Source organism: Patagioenas fasciata, chromosome 2 (assembly GCF_037038585.1).
Source record: "Patagioenas fasciata isolate bPatFas1 chromosome 2, bPatFas1.hap1, whole genome shotgun sequence".
NCBI lineage: Eukaryota > Metazoa > Chordata > Aves > Columbiformes > Columbidae > Patagioenas > Patagioenas fasciata.
Window position 1 is genome coordinate 144,075,742 of NC_092521.1, and position 21,829 is coordinate 144,097,570.

Genomic DNA, 21,829 nt, shown 5'->3' on the forward strand with positions numbered 1-21,829 from the left:
TATCAATCCAAGAAAAGGGATGATTTATTCTGTAGTCCTTAACTGGAGATGACATCTGGTAATAAGGCCACCAGCATCTCCACTGCAGCATAGTAACACCTGCAGAAAAGGTTGTCTTCCCTTCTGGGTTACTGTAGTCACACATAGACCAGCCCGGCATGTGTTTCCCAGTCCTGTATCCCGTTGCAGGCAGAAATGGGTGTACAGCTCTCTGAACCGATGCAGTGACAAAGTGAACATCAGAACCAGTGGACCCTTTTCCAGCATTCTTCAGCAAGAATTCTTTACTTTTGCATACCATTGGGAATATCATTTAATTATTTCTATGGGAAACCTCTAACAAGTTTAGCACATAACAAAGATACTTCTCCTCAATAAAACAACTAAAATTTGCAGAAATACTCAAAAATGTTCAGAATGTGCTGCAAATAAAGTTGCTTTAATGCATTTGCTTTTATTAAAAATGAGGTTTGATTTGCTTTGTCTGCCATTTAACAACCAGCACAAGCTAGAATTCTATGGTAAAAATAATACGCATCTTTAGCATCTACTTCATTTGGGTAAGTTATTCAGTGGAAAAACTTGCAGCGTGTTAATGACATCGGGGGAGTATCCAAGTACTGGAAGTAAGGGGACACACTTGAAAAAAAAAAAAAATTATAATCTGTTGGTTGGTTTGCTTTAATTTTCTTTGCCCACATACTGCAGTTAAAGTACCAACACAGGCTTTAGCCCAATATGAACCCTCCCATCATTTCAGTTAGAAATTAATTGGAACCTGTGACCAATATTTTATTGCATGTTAAAACCAAGTAGATATTTTCTAACACAGTTTTTACAAAACATTGCAATTTGATATATCTAGCCTACAATTAAGTGTTTTAAGCAGGTTGTAAACAACAGCGTTCAGAAGGGACAGGACAGTGGAGCTGGGAAGCCTTTGGAAATACGCAAAATATCCCTCTTCATCTACTGGCTCATGTCAGATGGTGACATTATTTCTGGTGGGACCACTGTACTTACATTTTTGTTAACCTAAAATAACCCTCATGTTTCTTACTTTTGGTTATACAGAGCAGCCAAGAATTCTGGAAGGATCTGGGTATTTTCGCCTCCTTTTAACTTAAGTAAAAATGAAGTGTTCAGCCCTTCTCTGGGGGCTTAGCACCTTGCAGGACCCTTGCAGTGAGAGGGAGGCAATTCCTTGCTACCAGTCTCACCTGCGCAAGGCAGGATACAGTCTAGTCTAATATTTGTTAATCCATAACAGTCTGCCTAAGGGCTGTATAGCAAAAACTTAGTGTGTTTTTCTATGGGTAAACCATCCCTGTCGATGCAAATATTTGCTGTTGCAAACTCTTATTGCACATACAACTGTGGGAGATTGCCTGGTTTGCTGCTGATTAGATTTGTACGGTGAGTGGCAGCCTTGGACAAAATCCAAATATTACTTTAATATTATATTAATACTAATTAAACCAATGTAAGTTAATGCAGAATAAACAGTAATGAGCAGCTAACTCCACGACTGTAGAAAGCTGTCCACTGTAGCCACAGGATTCTTTGTGAGGAGATGCCTGGTAGACACTTCACATTTCATGTTGTTTACAGAAAGGAAATAAAATAATCACCAAGTTATGTTAAGGAAAAAATACAGGGAAACGCAGAAAAGTTACAAGCTAGGAAAGTACTAGAAAAAAAAATTAAGCAAGGCTCTTTAATAGCTGTTGAATATTTTTTATAATGGAGAAACTGTCATAGGGAAAGATCTGATAAAATCTTCTGAATACGACTTTGAAATAAGCAGAACCATGTAACAGCACTGTATTTTTTATTAAACTGTAACTAAAGAATGTTAATACCTAAATATCATAGTACATTAGGTGCTTTCACTTTTTAATTCAATGAACTTTGTATTCTCTGCCTCAATTGTTATATTCTGTGTCATATTTGCTATGACTGCCGGGGAAGGGTTACCATAAAGTCAGAGGCAATGAAGATGGGTGCTCATCTAACAGGTGCTCCACTCCCTTTGTTCTTTGTATACACATATTCAAATCACATAAGGCAGGGGACAGGACAGGGCCTGTTAACTCACTGCTGATTTCCCTGGCAAATAAACCAGCAGCTGCAGGTCCAAGCTCTGGCTTAGCACTGAGAAGAAGGTGGGATTTGCATGGTACAGGATGCTTTCATGGAGCCCTTTAGCCAACTTCTTTTGGGACTTACAGTGCAAAATATATTTTCTGCTTGTAGGTAAGAAACTATGAATTATATTTGATAGTCACTGTGGAAATGTGGATTGGCTTTATACATTTCAAGATATTTCTCTTCTATTGTCAGATGTTTTTATTTCAAGAAAGCAACCTAAAAGTTTATAATCAGATAGTGTCCCCCTGTTTTATGAGTGGAGCTACAAACTTTCAGCAACTGACAAAAATTGTGCTAATCAAAATCTGTATATAAAATGTGGACATTGATAACATATATATAGTCATATTAGTATATGCATTATGCATTCCTTTTAAAAGTAAGCCTGGATAGGTTCTCAACCAAAGTTTATACAGAAGCTGTTACACATTTCTTTTAAAATGCATTGTGTTGAGACACTTCTGATACATTATTTTTCAGTTCATTATGATGCCTTGCAGTTAATAGGGAAAATTTGTACGTAAAATTTAAAAGTACGTGGTATTATAACTAAATCAAGCTTTCAATCAACTGAATAATATCTTCCCATTAATAGTACATTTGTTTGGTATCTGGGTGCAGTTTTCATAAGTATATATTTGTTACAGATGCAGTTGATAAAAAATAGAGGTTCTATGCACTTTGACAGGAATGTCCTGTAATCAAATGTGAGATAAACTTATATTTCTACAAACTCTAGTAGTTCACTTTTTCTGTATTTAATTGTTTTTGTAAAAATCAACATAGGGAATATATGATATTACAGAGGTAGTGCTTTCTCATTCATGTGTAAGGACAATTTTTCTTTTATCTGCTTTGTGAACTTCATATACGGTCACCTAGTTTCCTTGATTTTGAGCTAAATACTTTGTCAAGAGTTTTGGGTTCATAACAATTGCAGTTTTATATGAAATTTACTGGATTTCTTATTTAAAAATTAAAACCCTGGTTGAGAAAATCACAGTGAATGTGCACTTTATCTACATCACAACTTTACTGGATGCTTTTTATGAAAATCCTACAAGAGATATTGGTGTGGCAGCAGAGTGCTTTGGAGTACATGTTTGTTCCTCAGGAAGTCTCATTGTATATCCTTACTCAGATACACACATTTCCTACCATGGGAAATGTGCAGCTTATACTTTATATCATTACAGGAATCAGGTGCATTAGAGGCACAACACAAAGCCCACGGAAGACATTGACCTCAGAAACTAAAATTAGGTCCAGTAACAAAGCTCAATGGAACTTGTTCTTGGGCAAAAATCCCAAACTAGGGAAGAGCCGGCCTGAGTCTCCAGTGACGTAAATGGAGGTGTAGGGATTGCAGATTCCATGGTCTGTTGTGTTTGGTTTGTTTCAGAGATGAACATATTTGCAACACTCTCATGAAAGGCAGTCGAGAATCCAAACTCACTTTGACAAGGAGATGTGCATGTTAAATTCAGAGAATGATAAAACCTCGCTAAGCAGGTTTCAGTTTATGCCATAAACTCAAAACTTATGTCATAGTTTTTTATTCAAACTAAAACTGCAGCCCTTGTTTTATGTCAACAATGATTCTGTTGTGCTTGCTAATACTGGTGATAGCAAAATGAGATGGAAGCAAAGCACAGATCACTGAGCTCCAAATGGAGGTCGTTTAGGTACAACTCTTACAGTCATTATACAAAAACTAGTTTTCAGAATTCTATTGTCTTGGAAAAATGTGCATTTTATTTAGAAAGCTATAGAGATAGGCTTAAATTGTATAGAATTTTTACCTGATGACAATGAAGTAAGAATTTGGCACATTGGCTTGATTTCGCTGTTAACAATTCAAGGATTGATTGTAACAGTCTTCAGTTTTAATTAAAAAAAAATGAAATTAGTCTAATAGAATAGAATCACTGAACCATTTAAGTTGGAAAAAACCCTGAAGATCATAGAGTCCAACCATTAACCTAACTAACCCACCACTAAAACAAGTTCCTAAGTGTTAATGTACATGTCTTTTAACCACCTCCAGGGATGGTGACTAAACTGCTTCCCTGGGCAGCCTGTTCCAATGCTTGATAATCCTTTTGGTGAAGAAAAAGCCCTTTTGGTGAAGAATATTCCAGGCTGCAAAAGGTTTGATCTCTGCTAAAGCCAGAAGTCTCCCAGCATTGCTCCTATAAGACTCTTGCCTTCAGCAGAGCACATTATCTAACACCTTTGAGCCTCCTGCCTTGGCCTGGCCCTGCTGGCCACCGAGGAGCTTCTGAGTGCTGAGATGAGCATGATTTCATGCCACAAAATCACCCAGCAGACCCAGAGGGAGCGGCAAAAACTGCAGTCGTCCGAAGTCACTCCTGAACAGATTCCAGAGGAAAACAGGGTTTTGCCCTCACCACCTCTGGTCTTTGCTAAAAGATTTTCCTGAACTGCAGATCAAAATGTCCTTCCAAGCTATCACATGGATCTGCTTTTCCCTGTGAATCAAGTGGAACAAAGTTAATGTGCAGTTTCTATTCCCACATTTTTTTAACTGAGAAGAAATTAAGTTTTCCAACCACAATTCTCTTAATCTTACTGTATGATGGTACCTTCTGCACTGGTGGTCCCAGTTATCCTAATGCTCACTAGACTTGCTTGGTTTTTGCTAATTTTGTGCACAACCAGGTCTGTGCGAAATATTATTTGTTATACATATTTTATGATTTCACTGCAGCTGTTACTGGCTTCTTGTCCTACAGCACAATTGCTTACTGACAGCTAAATAAACTCAAAAATTGAACAATGTCATGCCTAAAGAATGAGGAAGGATATGGGCAGATCTTTTAATTGATCATTTACAGATCTCCCAGTATTTGACAGATGTTCTTTACTTTATTCAAGGAAATTTAAAAATTAATTTGAAGGGCTATACGAAATACATTTCCAACATGAAATAATATTTTGTGAAGGATTTTACTGAGGAATTGTGTGCTTTTTTTCAAATGGACAACAGCAGTTTAAACCTGATCTCTATTTTAAGCTTCACAGGGAGGAAATTCACCTCTGAGAAATGTTACAACAACCAGCAAAACTAATCTTCCATTAACCAGAGTCTAGCGAGTCCATGGGAGTTGTGCAGAGTTAGAAAACATCCAAAGATGTTCCATAGCAGGGATAGAACAGATGGTGCATGGTGGAAGCATTGCAGGCTGCCCTGGCAGTGCATCTTCTCTGTGTTTCCAGTGTGCACTTATGCAATGGTAGACAATTTACTTAAATCACAGGTTTTGCATGTCCTTACTAAGAAGAGGTTGCTTTTTTCCTTGGGTTTTGACTTAGCACTCACAGAGTGCTTTTTAGCGATATTGAGCACTCAAAGCTGAGCAATCAAACCTGCAACCGAAGTCAGTAAGAGTTGCATCTTGAACATACTAAAATCTATTTATGTGTATTTTGAAAAATCTAGTCCTTAATACTTCAAGTTGATCATCCAGATTGAGTGGGTGTTTTTGCTATTAATTTTATCTGGGCTTAAATTCCTCATCTGTAAAGTTGTATCGATTGTAATGGTGCTATGAAATCAATTGATTAACGTCAGCACTTTACACCATTGCTGTTCTTGTTCGTGCTGTGGAGAAGTTCACGTGGAAATTGATCATTCAGTGCGAAGAGTAAAGTTTTGATAATGGTCTATAAATCTATCTCAGGCCAACACAATGAAAAATGATTCAAAAATAATATATGGCAAGGCTGATGATTAACTAAGGAGTGGTCTTTTTGCACCCTAACAGAGGCAGGATTCTTGGAGAACACAATTAATCATGTGGCTGAAAATTTTGCTTTTCTGCATATCAACAGCAAACCTTATTTCTGTTCTTTCCTAAAACTGGAATACTTGACTTTTGTCAAGTTTAGTAATGTTTCTTGAATTTAGTTTTACATGTACAGTGCAGACAGCAATAATAACTAGGTATCATTTCAAACAGACAAATTCACGAAAGTGCTGCTTGTTAGATTTTCTGTCAGTTTCTCAGCCTAACTGGCAAAACAACACTAAGAAATTTGTCCATAGCTAAACCTATGTGGAAAAAAAAAAATCCTAAAAATTGAGTTTGCAATCCAAGACTGTTAGACAGTGTAAGACATAGAAATTTGGAATATTTAAAAGGGAAAATATTTTAAACATTAAGGTAAATACACGTTTTCTCATTTTTGTCAAACTTTCAACAGTAAATGATCCTCTGCCCAGAAATCACAAAAGTCCTTCCCTTGACTTTTCATGTATTTTAAGGCTGGAGCTCTGTAGCTATATCCACTTTCACTGAGGTCAGTGAGTATTTGCCCCTTTCTTACTTGAAATATGAGTTATAACCATACAAAAAAGTGTAAACTTTAATCTTGTGAGTTTTTTCTCTGTGAGAATTTCTCATTTGAGTTTTCCTGGGTTTCCAAGTGTGCTTTGTGTTTATTTGTTCTTTCTTTTTTTATACAGGTATTTGTTCTGCCTTAAAGTTGACAGTACCATCTCATACCATCCATGGCATTGAGGGGCAACCACTCCATCTTACTGTTGACTACGATTTCAATGCTACAGCTTCTGAAATCCAGATAATATGGCTTTTTGAGAGGCCCCAAAGTAATCCAAAATACTTGCTTGGCTCTGTAAATCAAACAGTAGTTCCAGACTTGGAATACCAGCACAAGTTTACCCTTATACCACCAAATGCATCTTTGATGATCAATCCATTGCATATCAGTGATGAGGGCAATTATATAATAAAAATCAATGTCCGTGGAAATGGAACCATAGCTGCCAGTCAAAAGATTCAAGTAGCTGTTGATGGTAAGTTAGTAAAATATAGCATCTTCATTGTGTAAATAAAATTGCAATGGTTTTGAAGTACTGGTTCTTATTGTCCAATTACAATAGTGTATAATTTAATGCAACCATACATTAATAAATACCAACAATTAAGTTGTGTTGTTTTCTGCTGCTGCAGGAGGGAATGCTAAAATATGTCATCTTTAAACAAAATTAATATACTTACTAATGTTTCTGCATCATAAGTAAAAAATTGGAGAGGTATAGTAACCAATAATAATATAAAATTAGACAAACTTCTAAAAAATAATGTTTCATAAGGCTCTGCTGTGCTATCATTCTTTCAGATAGTCTTTTCCATGCACAACTTTGCCTTTACCTTCTGTAACTATTAAAGAGGAGTCATTGACTTTTGCCAGTGATCGTGTCTGTAAAAGAAGCCCAGATCTGCAGTCCTGAAATACTGAAGTTTCCTCTTTGTACTCTACTCCTTGTAGTGGGGACAGGGAGAAAAAAAAAAGGTAGAAAGAATGATCTAAAAGAATGACAAAAGGCTACTATAATTTCTGGATTATACAGAGGGAGCCTGGTAACTGTTAGGCTTGGAATAATGACACCCTGATGTGACAAGGTTGTAGCTGCCATTTAAGTCCCATACCCATCCCAGTTTGCAGTCATCCTCATGACCAGATCAGCAGTGTATTTTAGCGGTGCCCAGTGTCAGCCAAGCTGAGGCAACCACGTGCTGTGGGCAATGTTTCATTTAAGCACTATAACAATTCTTACAGTCAGCAGCTGAGAATATGGCATTATTTTTCAGCCTTTAACCACATTTAATAAGTAAAATTTGAAATCTGAGTACTTTCCATTGAGGATTATGACTGCTATTTGTTTCATCTTGACAATGAAGGCTGTAATATACTGGCTCGTCACTTTTACAACTCTTCATATCTCTTTATTTTACAGTTCCTGTTGCAAAGCCAACTGTACATACTGAACCATCTTCAGGGGTAGTGGAGTATGTAGGAAATATTACCCTAAAATGTTCTGTGGGTAAAGGTACAAGGCTAGTTTACCAATGGATGAAAAATGGGAAGCCTCTCCATGCCAGCCCTAATTACACCTTTTCGTCAAACAATGCCACACTTCTAATGGTTCCTGTTGTAAAAGAAGACATTGGGAATTACAGCTGTCTGGTGTCTAACCCTGTCAGTGCAATGGAAAGTGAGATAATTGCACCAACCATATATTGTGAGTATATTAAATATTCATAATTACCTTTGTATAAATGATCTGGTTGGAAAGAATGCCCCTAACTATGGAAACAGGCAGAAAACATTTGAGTCAACGTTATATGTGAGCTTGCATTCAAAATGAGCTTGTTTGTAACAGCTTTAGCTTACAACAGTTTAAGAAAATGTTACTTAGTGTTATGTAGTTGTGAAGCTAAGTCTGAACAGCAAAATTAAAACAGGAACTTCAAGAATTGCACAGTACAGACGTCTTCATATCTGGAGGAGATAGGAGTGAAAGGGAAAAAAATCGGATGAGTATACATGAAAATGTTGCTAAAAATCAGGACAGCAAACACTATCAAAAAGCTAAGTACAGGAAGTACCAGGCTGAAGGACTAGTATTAGTGGTTTTCCTCAAGATCATTTCGAGTCCAGTCCTGTTTAATAATTTCATTAACAACATCAGCATAAAGACTGGGAGTATCTCAATGAATTTCACCTGTGACATTAAACTAAGGGGACCGGAAGACTTTGACAGACTACTAGAACTGGTATGAAATTTGCTAGTACAACAGAAATGGAATGCCCTTTTAGAGAATAAAAAACATGAACTTCTGCTGATAAGATGGAGATTGGGTGGGAAATAACGTAAGTAAGGTATTTCCAACAAGGAAGTAAGAGGAATAAAATACTAATGGCACACAGAAAATGAGAGCACATGTAGACTACCGTATGCTGTTCCTGCACGTATCAGAGCAACGATCTCAAACTGTAAGAAACAGAACAGAAAGGAGAAGAGACCTGAGTCTGATTTAGCAAAATCAGAGCTGCAAGAAGTGTTTGCTTTCCACATCAAGTGGGAAACATGAGGGAGCAAGACGAGTTGCGTGATGACCAACACTGGCAGAAGAACAGACCGTAAACTAGCCGGATATTTTGACTGGAAACAATAGCAGAGAGGAAAAAACAGTGAATTAGTTGAGTTCATTAATTAAAGGAGTTGGAGGTAACAGAAGATCGGTTTAATCAACATTCAACAGTTATACTTTAAATCTTAGGGCACTCTCATTTTGTTCATTATTCCTCCTGTAATATCAACTCCCAGTGCCTCCAAGATCTGCAAGTAGTACATACTACCTGTGTGGCCTTGCCAGGCTCTAACACTCACGTCTTCAGGGGTTGAAGTGTCCTTTTCAGATAAGAGCTGAAATCAGACAGGTCAGGATCTACTTTGCCACCAGCTCTGTTCAGATATGACCAGTTTACCCAGTGGCACAGTGTGGATGGCACACTGCAAGGTCTGGAACTGGATTCCTGTCCAGCGAAGGGCTGGTGCTCGCTCCTGCTTTTGCCAGGCTCTGGCAACTTGCACACAGCCCGTGCCCTAGGCTTGTTCTGACTGCACTACTAGCATACACAGCAGCTACACCTGTTACTATGTCATATTTTCCTCTTCCTCCTTTCATCTCTGATTATCCTGTCTGCTACTTACTTATTTTTAATTATAGTTTGGAAGAATCAGATGAAGGGGTGTCTTGCATCTAAGACACATCCCTAATACTGCCTAAATTAGCGAAGACTAACAAGGACATTCTTAGGTGAGAGCTGATCCCTTAGGTGCTGCTTGTAAAATTGACAGCAATGCAGACATGAAGGAGCTGCTGCAAAAAGTCCTATACAGGGCAGATGTGACTTGAGCTTCCATCCATATTAGACAGAGGAATCATGATTAAATGCTCTACAAGAAAATAACTTGCACTGATGGAGTTTTGCCTTATCACTACCATGATAAAAAAAATAAATTATTTCCTCAAGGTAGCACATTTTTAAATGCCTGCTTTTGTACTGTCACAATCACAGCTCACTTAAGTGCTTGAAGTGCAAAGAACGGGAGCTGTGTGTGTGTGAATGCCCTACCTCTACTGCTTTTCTCACTTTCATGAGCTACGAATGGGCTTTTTACACTTCTCCAAAGAATACCTGCAAAAAAATTGGGGACACTGGATACATCGCTTTCTTACAATTCAATAAGATCAGGTCAGGCTAGAAAAACATCCGACACTGTTGCTACCTGTTGAACTGTTATGTTGGTTTGTGGCACAGCCCTTTTGGCATTGGCATTTCTGACCCATTGCACACAGATTTGGCTCCAGAGCATTTCTGACTCTGATGGGTGGCTGGGACACTTGAACTGTCAAGGTGTGTGTCCTTTAGTCTCAGTTCTGGTGCTGCTTTCTGAGATTTTGTTTTGCACATAACTTAAAATATGAAAAGAAATACGAAGAGCAAACAATGCAATGCTGAAAGGCCGCAATACTTACGCTACTATTTGTACCCAAGTTAGTGATGAGAGATGGGGTTTTCCTTCCTGAGCTACACTAAGTCAAATAATTTGGTCCAGCCTCTGCCTGCAGAGGTAGTTTGTCTCCCAGCTCCCAGTTGTCAATACCAATCTAGAACAAGCCCCGGGATCTCTGTGTGCCATATGTCATTGCTGCGGGGGAGTTACTGGGGGTGATTAAAAAAAAAAAGTCACTCACAGTAAATACCTGCCATCTGCTTGGAAACTGCAGCAGTCTCATGGTAATAAGAGCAGTTGGAAATATTCCCACAGAGAAGTAAATTGTTACTCAGAACAGGTGATTTATTATTTTACAAGTCATTTAGTTAACTGGGTTTACTGGGACAAGAGGCGGATTTTGGTTGAGAACAATACTGGAAAGGAGAAGTATAGCTGAGGGACCCATGTGGTTTTTCACTGAGAATCAAAAGTGGTTTCTTCTTCATTTCTCATTAATATTATTCCGTTTCTCCATTAGTTGTGATGATAATGCACCCCAGAACATGCCTTTTGCAGTAGTGTGACCCAGAAACAATTTATTTCAAGACTGGAAGAAGCTGCTGTCACAGAGGCTGTACTGTGCTGATGGAGTTGAATTTAGTAGACCAAGTGGGATTTTCTCCCTTGGGATCTCCCAAAGCTATAATGTATTTTGTCCTAGAGAGGAAAAAGTTAATTACCTGCTTTTCTGAATCATCCTGTAAGCTGTGCATATCCCTGTGTATGCACCCAGTGTTTAGGGATCTCAGTGATGTACGCAATGCCCAGGAGAGGCAAAAGACTGATCCAGGTGAAGCAGAAGGGTTACCCGATGCTTGTGTTGACTTCATCAAGGAATGTCACTTCTCAGACCTTGCCAATATTTGACTATTATTTCTAAAGAAAAGCTTTTTTTTCTCCAAACATACTTCCCCAGCCAGTGTGTGTCAGTGTTTTCATAATGTGTGGGGGTTTTTTTTATTTGCAGCTTCCATACAACAGTGTAGTTATGTTGTTAGTGTTATCTGTCTATGCTGCACTGTTACGATACTGATAGAAAAAGCAGAACTCAATTCTGATTATTTTGCAGACTATGGCAAATCTCCCACCATAGTGAGGGGATGCAGAGACCAATCAGCTGTTCTTACCATTAATCTCTTGTTTCCATGTATCGAAGGTTATAGTATCAGTCAAAATAAAAGCTCATTATTCTAAGAAAGAAGAACTGCATAAGAAGAACCACCGTATTGCTCTGTAAAGTAAAAAAGTGTGTTCCTGCCTATAAATGGTGTGTAAGGGGTTTTACTTTCATCTCTGAAAAAAAGTTCAGTACATCCCTCTCCTTTCCCATCTGAAAAAGAGAGAAGTAAATACCTATAACAGGCGATGCCCTGTGAGGCGCTGGTGTTCTGGGAGGGCCCCTGGACCACAGAAATGTGCAGCCCCAGTGAGGTCAGCCAGGCCAAAGCGGTGGTGATAAGTCTGTAGTTCCCAGAAATGCTCGTCACAAGGTCAGCTGGCTCTCAGATACAGTAAAGCAACTGGCTCGGGAGCTGCAGAGCCTGTGAAGAAGCAGCTCAACATCTACAGTTAAAAAAAATGCCTCTATTCTCTGTAGTGGCCCCTGCCGTGTAAGTGGGAGCAGGACTAATTCTTGCTGAAGTGAAACTGTGTTACATTTCCTAAGTAAATATTGTGCATGATGTTGGGCCTTCCTTAAAATGAGACTGCAAAAAACTTACTGCTAAGAAATAAGTAGAGAAAACAGAAAGTTTGACAAGTTTGCGTTGTGAAATATAGACATTGACTTAAAAGTTGACTAAACTGGCAGTCATGGTGTGATAGTCTACATTCTCTCATCTGAGCCTTCACAAATAGAGAAAAAAAAACCCAGAGGGACAAACAAAATGGCCTATTTCATGCTGCCTGCTGTTTGCCTGAGTGTTCTTGAAGAATAAATTAGTCTCATAAAAAAGGCAGACAATAAGTAGAAGTGTGCCTGTTAGAGGAAGGTCTAACATCAGCCTGAACTTCCTGATGAGAAATAGTCAGTGTGCCAGTCTGCCACTGCACACAGCAGGGAATTTCACATTCAAACCCACCTACACCATCTTAATGCTTCCAGACCACTATAAGAAGGTGGAAATATTATGTGATTGCACTGTCTACCATGAGCATAATATTGACTTATCTGTCAGCAGCTTTACTGAACTTTGGGGATCCTACCAAAAAGATGTGTCCTGCTCATTCTGCATATTTTCTTCTTTTGGCTTCTGTCAGTATTAGGTCTCTGCATTTTTGATGATGCATGTAATCCCTTAGAGAATTAGCACCATTAAAATTATTAGTGCTTTTGGCTGGAAAAAAGAATAATTTAATAAAGCATATTTTCATTATTATCTCTACATTAATTTCTATACTTAGATCTCTGTAAAAACAGATTTTAACATGTGAAGATATAAAAACCACAGAATCTGAAATGATCTATTAAAAATAGCATGGGAAATATTCTTATCGTATTTAAATATATTGTTTTGCTTCTCAGTTTCCTATTTCCTTAAAAATACTTAGCTACTCACTTTTCTGAGTAATGAACACATGACTATTGAATAATATATGCCTCTTCTAATCATATTCAGAAACACCACTTTCTTTCAACCCAAGGGATTATAAAGAAACATAAATGTTGAAATAGTAGTAGCCTACTGAAGTGTGGGGAAGGTTAAAGTTTATTTTAGCAGTCATTTATGGAGAATGTTTTCTGAAGTTATCTAAGGCACACCCCACTCTTTATTATACCTCTAGGATAGTTCCCCAAAGAACTATTATACTGCAAATATTACAATGAATGTTTGTATATTTCAAGGGTAATTTGTTTACTTTTAAATGTGCAGAGAAATTACTTATCACAGTATCACAGTATCACAGTATGTTTGGGATTGGAAGGGACCTCAAAAGATCATCTAGTCCAATCCCCCTGCTGGAGCAGGAACGCCTAGGTGAGGTTACACAGGAACGTGTCCAGGCGGGCTTTGAATGTCTCCAGGGAAGGAGACTCCACAACCTCCCTGGGCAGCCTGTTCCAGTGCTCTGTTACCCTCACTGAGAAGAAGTTCTTTCTCAAATTTAAGTGGAACCTCTTGTGTTCCAGCTTGATCCCACTGCCCCTTGTCCTATCATTGTTTGCCACTGAGAAGAGCCTGACTCCATCCTCGTGGCACTCACCCTTTATATATTTATAAACATTAATAAGGTCACCCCTCAGTCTCCTCTTCTCCAAACTAAAGAGCCCCAGCTCCCTCAGCCTTTCTTCATAAGGGAGATGCTCCACTCCCTTAATCATCTTTGTTGCCCTACGCTGGACCCTCTCCAGCAGTTCCCTGTCCTTCTTGAACTGAGGGGCCCAGAACTGGACACAATATTCCAGATGTCCAGATGTCCAGTAAGTCTGGCACTTAAGTAGAAAGGGTCAGATATGCTCCTCCAACTGTTTTCCGTTTTTGTTCTTTTTCTCACACTGAGCAATGCACAGATCTACGCTTTTTCCATAAGCAGTGGTTAGATCAGTATTAAGTGGGTGTAGTGTGAGATAAATCTAGTACGATCAAGTTATGGAACTGAAAGCCTTTTAACTGAAATTATTGAAACCAATTCCAACCATTCGAAAGGCTAGTCTAACTTAAAAATTCCAAGTTCATCTTCTATTTAAAGTTTAATTGTGTACTTTGATTTTATTTTTTACACTGTGATGTCTTTTTTTTTTCAATGCAGATGGACCTTATGGACTTAGAGTTAAATCAGATAAAGGTCTGAATGTAGGGGCGGTGTTTACAGTTGACATGGGGGAAGTTATACTCTTTGACTGCTCAGCAGACTCAAATCCACCAAATACTTACTCGTGGATTCAAAGGGCTAACAATACCACTCATGTAATCAAATATGGACCCCATCTGGAAGTTGTACCTGATAAAGTAGCCCAGAAGACAATAGATTACATGTGCCGTGCTTTCAACAACGTGACTGGAAAACGAGATGAAACTCACTTCACAGTCATTGTTACTTCTGTAGGTAAGAACATTGATTCATTGCTTAACTCTAACATGTGAGCAGAGTGTCAACCCCAGGAAAAGGAAATAGAGAATATATATCAGAAGTGAGGTCTTGTTGACAATGTAGTAAAGGGATATTTGCCATTCAGTGGGATCTGGGTTTTACTCACAGTATGACACAGCCTTGGACAAGACACACTGAGATCAGCATCAGTTTTGTAGGAGTTTTACACTAAAATATATCTGGCCATTTGGAACTTTATCCCTTGAGCAGAGAAACTTCCTATGTAGGCAAACCTCATCATGATCAAGTAACCGGGCACAGTTATATGTCTCTTACTCTGTTTCTTACTTTTTGCCTTTAAAACTGATAAAGATGAATGGAGAGAATGATGCAGAAATCTCCTGAATGCCAAGATGGACCTTTCCTCCCAAGGGCAGATTTTGTCCAAGGCTCACTGTCCCACAGCTTTCAGAAGCAGTGAGCCCTGGCGCCACCAGGTGACCTAGTACATGGAATAGTTTCAAGCATACATTGCTGACTAAAATAACCAGGCGCAGACTCACAGCAATGAAGGTCTTTAATATTTTTCCAGTGTGGGTAGATATTGTAAGAACCTTAGTTTACTGGACAATGTAATAATAATGTAAGATGTGATGCTGCATGGTTTTATTAGAATCTGTTTACAAAAAAGATTTCACTGTCATATTTGTGAATCTATGGACTGACTGAACGCACACCTTTATTTCTCACACCTTATAACCTCAATTCCTGTATCAGATTGCATTAAACAGCAACAAAGCAGTTTTTCAGAAAGTCTCCAGAAGCATACAGCAGAAAACAAGATATTGAGGAAGTCTGATATATCTTGTTAATACGGATCGATACAAATGTTTTGAGATAAGCAATGCATGCTATAATGTTCAACAACATAGAATAGATTGCCTTTTAGAAAATCTAACAAAGCAATTTCACTTGTGTAGTACAAAGATCTCAGCCATTTGTTAGTCAGATAAACAAGGAGAGCAGATGTCTATTGCTCAGGCTGACTTATGGATTCATCACAAATCCATGGCTTCGAGCTGGAATGAAGATGGATTGCAATTTTAAAATGAGAATACTGCACTGTATAAACATTAGGATTACTGGTGAAAGAAAATGCAATCAGAGCTATGTGTCAGTAGAAATAAAGATGACATTTCTCCAGAAGTTCATATAAGATATGATATATGTTTGAATATTCATCAGTAAGTGTTAAGAACTTCATCTGAGATTTCCTTTCAAAGGCCAAAAAGAAGGGAAAACTGCACAGCTTTATGTGTAGTTGCACTTAAAAACATGCATCTCCTAACTACAGATATTTTACCTAAATAAAGCTTTTTAAAACATTTTATCCTGTGTATTTAAAAAATTTAAAATATCCATTTTGGCCTCTGTAGCCATTTTCTTCTTGATGAGTATTCATTTAGATAGCACTAATTCCAGATGTTGAGCTGACACTTTGCGATGCAGCACTGACTGTAAGACATATGAATTCACACGAGGCTAAACCTCTGAGATCCTGCTCAGACTAAATTCTGGTTGCAATGGATTAAGCATACTAAGCAAAGACTGTTATCCCTTCTCCCTGTCCCCACAGTCCTAGATAGAGAGCCTGGACTGTGCCTTTCAAAATACTGAAAACCCCATTTTCAGCAGCGACAGGAACTGTGATGTTTCAGAAGACCTTACATGACTGCCCCACCTGAGGGACTGAAACTTACCTGTATGGTGCTATAAACAGCTACCTAATTAATACTAAAAATCATCAAGAAAACCATTATATCATAAGTTACAACTATATCAATAATTGCACTAAACTGCTACCCAGTTTTAGCCAAGACTAGTTAGATTTTAAAATAAGAGGATGTATCTCAGTATGTACAAAAGTCACTTCTCAGTTCTCGAGTCAGCGGGTGTGTTAAATGCACATAGAGCATATATTTGTTTTCTGCACTGGTATGCCCATGTAGAGTACATTTAGTAAGTCAAAATTTGAAATTATTCATTTTAAAGAACATTTTTAAGGACTCAGCTGATTCTCCAGCATTTGGGTTTGTGTTGCGTTTTTTTTGTTTGGTTGTTTTTTTCCAAGGAAAGCAGTACATTGAAGGAGCATGAAAGGACTTTCATGAAATAGCAGTGATTTATTTTCCCATATCTTTGGGATGCATCTGGTTCGAAATTCATATATTTGGGATGCATCTGGTTTGAAATCCACATATTTAATCTTTGTGACAACCACTGCACATGCAACCAGCACAATGCCAGTGAATTATATGGAGGTGTAAGTAGATGTAAGAAATGCTAGCTCTCTGCACAGGGATTCATCAAAGTACTGGAAGTACATCCAGCTAAATAATACATCCTTGAATTGTGTCAATAAAGTTGGCACTGACAAATATGAAGCATTAATTTACCTGCACGGTTTGTGACATGGCCTTTCATTACATGAATTCAGCACGATTCAGAGCAAAAGGAGGAAACTACGGGTGCAAAAGGAGGAAACTAAGGGTGCACAAGAAACTATGTCTGACATTCCCTAACTTTCACATCCCTCTCTTTGCAAATTCTGTGCAAATGTTTCCCGTGTGCTTTTGTGTGTGGAATTATATACATACAGTGTTTGTGTTGTATCAGTAAATCCTGTTGGAAAACTGCTGCTAGTGCACATCTCAACAAAAGAGCTGAGTAAAGGAAAGAAATACTTTGGATATATTTAGACATTAATACAAACAAACATAATTTTTTGGCTTCTGATAAACAGTCAGACTGTCAGTGATCTGAAAGATTCAGAAAAAATACAATAGTTCATTTATTCTCTCCTACTCTACAGCTCCTGCAGCCAGGATGGTTTCCCTTCCATCTAGCACAAACTGCTCACATAATTCTTACCTAATTTCTTAGTAATTTGGTGTCTCCGCACCTAAAATTAGAATATTCTTCTACTTCTTTGTGGTGCTCTAATTCATAGATTATGTTTATTGTACAGAACAAGAGAATAATACGGTACTCATCTTCTCTGTCACAGGATTGGAAAAACTGGCCCAGGAAGGAAAATCTTTGTCATCTCTTGCAGTAATAACGGGAATTTCATTATTTTTGATCCTAGCTATGACTTTTTTGTTCGTATGGAAAAGATATCAGCCACATAAAGGTACGTAAAAGTTAAGCACACTCCAGCTCTTCTGTTGGAGTATCAGAGCAAAAAATAATTATTTTTCTTTTTTTTTCTTCTTTTCAGTTATACAACGGAAGCTGCAGAGCAGGTACAAAAATAAATCATTCTTAGGTCTTGAAGTCCTTTCCATCAAGAGAGAATTACATTCTATCATATTGATTTTTTTTCCTTGGCTTATAATGTCAAACTGAAAAACATTTTATGTTTCCTAGGCCAGAAGCTGATTACAGAAAGGCACAGACATTTTCAGGTAATGCTAATAAAACAAATATGAGCAGAAGGTCAAAATCCATTCTTCAAAAAAATTAGCATCTCCACATACAAAAAGAAAGAAGGAAAGGAAGAGAAATGTGGTTTTAAATCTGGGTTGCACACCTACCTCTGTGTTAGCTTACTTAAGATAAAACCAAAATGACAAGAGGTCAATGTGGCTTTACCTCATGCCTGGAGTTCACAGCAGTATGTACTCTGTTGTCTTGAATTCTAGCTGTTAATCACCTGCATTCTGCTGTTCTCACCAATGTGAAATAAATTAGTGTTATTATGGGATAGCAATGAGACGTGATATGCCATAGGAGGATCGCACTTCTAAATGTTCATGGCACTAACTGATGCCAAAATCATGAGATGCTAATATGACATTACAGTATATATATTCTAGCCTCTACCACACTCTGTGCTACCTTTCTTCATGTCATGAGGACCCCGTGTGTTTTTGTCACTGACTCTTTTCCCTCGACAATCCTTCCCACATTGTCCTGAGTAGGAGGGACTGGAGACCATCTATCTTTTGAAAGGGTAGCCCTTTTTTCTCTGTCTGTTTCTGCCAAAACATCAGAGCAGGCCATAAGCTGTGAGATGTGAGAGGACAGGGAAGGTAAGAAAAAGTCACTTGAGCACAGAAGGTCCTTCACCCCAGCAAGTGGTGCTAGAGGAGAGAATCTCAGCACCGCCTTTAGTGCTGCAGCCTTTGCTATGGAGTGATGCCCAAGAGACAACCAAGTGTCTCAGATACCCTGGACAGTGGGAGAGTAGAGAAAGAGACTCCCTCCCTAACTACAATTTGTATCTGAAGTAAGTCCTAGATACAAATTGTCAACTGGTTTAATAATGCAGCACCTATTAGTGTTGTGTTCCATTATTTTACTCTCAGCATCATAAAAGATTCAGGTGCTGCTGCCTCACTGCAGTGTAGATGTGCTCAGCTTGCGGACTGGATCTCTTTTCTATGGGAAACGGAAGTAAATAGGTCTGTGTAGCCTTTTAGCTAAGAGAGCCCCAATTACTCTACCAAAACCACTGCTGAGGTTAGCAAGAGGCTCCTCACTTGCTCCAAGGTGCTGGAGGCAGCCAAGCCCTGGGCGCACGGCTCTGCAGCTGCCCTGCTTTGCTCCGAGCCAGCTTAGGCACTGGGCAGGGAAGTGGTTTACAGCAGATCAAACAACCAATATTCTGTTTCAAAAATTAGGCCAAATTACTTTGCCAGGCATTATTTTCCAGGTTCATATTACATCTCAATACCTTTTTTCATGTTTGTTTGTTCTAACCTTAGGACATCAAAGTGCTTTGGATGATTTCGGGATATATGAATTTGTCGCTATTCCTGATCTTGCCAGTGGTTCTAGGGTATGTGACTTTACATCATAAATGGATGGTTTCTTTTCTGTTTCTCAAGGTGTGCTAAATATCTGTACCAGGATCCTTCTGTCAGTTTGCTTCCGTTGCTTTTTACAGATGTTTACATGTCACCATATTCATGTCTATTGTTTACCCATTACTTATGATTTCGATACTTGTATCAACATTCTGCAGTAAGGAATAAACCAAGCTCTAAAGACAAAAATCTCAGTTCAGCTGCCCTGTATTAAAAGAATATTAGTAGTGATGGGTAGCACTGAACCACTTGCATCGCACAAGCAAATTAACTATTTTGATGTAATTTTGTCCCTTGGCCCTAATATTGCTGCTTGTGCAACATACAAATTCTAAAGTGAAGAAAAGCCTGAGGGGGTATTTAAAGTTTTCATTGTAAAAATATGCAAACAAAATCTCAGCTATATTTCACAATAATTATTTTGTTATCTTCATGTATAGTGGGGTAGGACTTAAGCACAGGAATTTTGCTAGCAGAAGAAATCCTACTACATATGCTACTTCTCTGCATTGAGGCTTTGCTATCATTACTGTATAGCAACTGGAGATCATTCTGACATGGTGCAAAAGCACAAAGAAAAATGAGAAATAGGACCACAAATTTTAGGGACAATGGACTGAAACTGAGAGGAAGGAGAAGAAGCACTTTCTCTTTGCTAGGGAAAATTTCTGGGAATATAATCTACCTTTGAAGAGCATCAGTATGGTCAGGTAAGGGAGAGCTCTTAAGACGTGATCACGCAGGGTCACAACAACAGTCACACCTGTTGTTACTGTGATTAGTTCTCATAATACATGACGTATTAGCAAAAAAACAGTCATATATTTAAAACCCTTTTCTCTGCTGGGGTTAGATGACTGAAATAAACATTTCTAGTTCTAGAGTGCTTTTGTAAAGGTTAGTGGAGAGGATAGACTTTTAAAGCAGCAGAGATAAAAGGCTTTTAGAAGACAGAGGAGCTGAACTGTATCTGTGAATGTTCATAACCATAGGAGGCTTCTTTAGTATGGAGCTTGGGCTCTAAATCATCACAGTCTTAGGCACACTACAATATCCCTTAGGCTGATCATATCACAAAGTCACATTATTGCAGAACTGGGGCCTCAGTAGGTCAGGAGGGAGAGAGAAGTGACAAGGACATGAGGATGCATGTACAAGCAATGAAATCTATTCTAATTTCCAGTACAATTTGAAGAAAAGGGAGAAACTCCACTGGTTTATATTCAGTTACTGAGATTTATGGCGTTGCAGATGAAGTCAGCATTTGATCCACTGATTGATTTTAATTAGTTAGCATAAAAAGGGAAAAATAAGGAACCGGAGATAATGAAGAACTGGTAGTTGGGTATAGGCAGAAAGACTGAGAATTCCTTATAGATGGAGAGTGTAGGTGTTGGATTGGCAAAAGAGCTGATTTGTATACTTAACATACTGAAAAATTTAGTTATGTCTTCATTTATGGAAATTCATTTCAGTTCCCTCTCTTTCTAGTGCTGGTAGGAAGTTTAAGCTGAACCCTTTCCCTGAATATTTTCTCCTTTTTTAATATATATTATCCTGCTTCTTTCTTCAATAAATTTTCCTTCCTTCACTTGTGGTACACTCATGTAAAACACTTGCTAAAGTAAATGCAAGTGCTGCATCCTAAATCTTCTAAGATCTTAGTTGAGTTTAAAACTGTTACTTGCCTTACTATAAATGTGATGAAAACTTACTCAAAATGAAATGTGAACTGATAGAGATGAACTGTTCAATCCACACACAAACCATTTTTAGGGAAAAGTTAAGAAATGAGAAATTACATTATCAGTTTAATTTCTGTTGAATCTTTTCCCACATGCACTCACAGTAGGAATACTCTTTGCTGCTTTTAGGTTTCAAGTCAATCTGTTCCTGGCTCTGACTTTGTCCCAGGCCAGGACATGCTTAGTACGGTTTATGAAGTTATTCAGCATATTCCTGAGCAGCCACAACAAGACCATCAACAGTAAGTTAAAGCCTGTGCAGACTCATGTTGTAGTTCAAAGACAAATACTTTTGCTTCCAGAAATATTTACGTTTTGGTAGCAGGTGTTTGATTCCAGCAAGAGGGGTAAGGAAGGAAAGCAGGTATAAGCTACATCAATTCCTCCACTGTTTCCTATCCTCACTTTTCCTCAAAGCTCCAGTCTGTTTTTTCATCATGCCACTCTTGTCTAAGTGTGAAAAACAGAAGTTAAGATCTTGAAATGCTATTTCAAATGAAAATTCCCAGATGTTTTAAGAGGGTGGCTGTAGTTTCACAGCACTGAGACATCAGCGTTTCCCACTGAGCAGGTTAAATCTTCAATCGAAGCAGTTCAATTGGCAGCACAGCTTCCAGGCTGCCAGTCATGTGGCA

At 38.3% G+C, this 21,829-nt stretch overlaps 1 protein-coding gene across 2 annotated transcripts; it reads left to right on the forward strand.

Annotated features, from left to right (window-relative positions):
- Nucleotides 1-903: 903 nt before the first annotated feature.
- Nucleotides 904-21,445, forward strand: HEPACAM2 (HEPACAM family member 2). 2 transcript variants are annotated; one of them, XM_071805546.1, is made up of 9 exons: nt 904-1,004; nt 6,641-6,991; nt 7,937-8,221; nt 14,297-14,593; nt 17,646-17,771; nt 17,859-17,883; nt 18,008-18,045; nt 19,348-19,421; nt 21,324-21,445. In XM_071805546.1, exons 1-9 carry the CDS (start codon nt 980-982, stop codon nt 21,438-21,440), a joined length of 1,338 nt encoding a protein of 445 aa, XP_071661647.1. In that variant the 5' UTR covers nt 904-979; the 3' UTR covers nt 21,441-21,445. The 2 variants fall into 2 exon arrangements, with proteins under 2 accessions (XP_071661647.1, XP_065688385.1); XM_065832313.2 differs by lacking the exon at nt 904-1,004 and adding an exon at nt 2,187-2,256.
- Nucleotides 21,446-21,829: the final 384 nt, after the last annotated feature.

Bases quoted from the DNA above. Each gene is read 5' to 3' on its own strand.
- HEPACAM2 (XM_065832313.2), top strand. From the start codon at position 2,187: ATGCTTTCATGGAGCCCTTTAGCCAACTTCTTTTGGGACTTACAGTGC. The intron at 2,257-6,640 runs GTAAGAAACTAT...TTTTTTATACAG, and splicing joins AATATATTTTCTGCTTGTAG to GTATTTGTTCTGCCTTAAAG. The intron at 6,992-7,936 runs GTAAGTTAGTAA...TTTATTTTACAG, and splicing joins GATTCAAGTAGCTGTTGATG to TTCCTGTTGCAAAGCCAACT.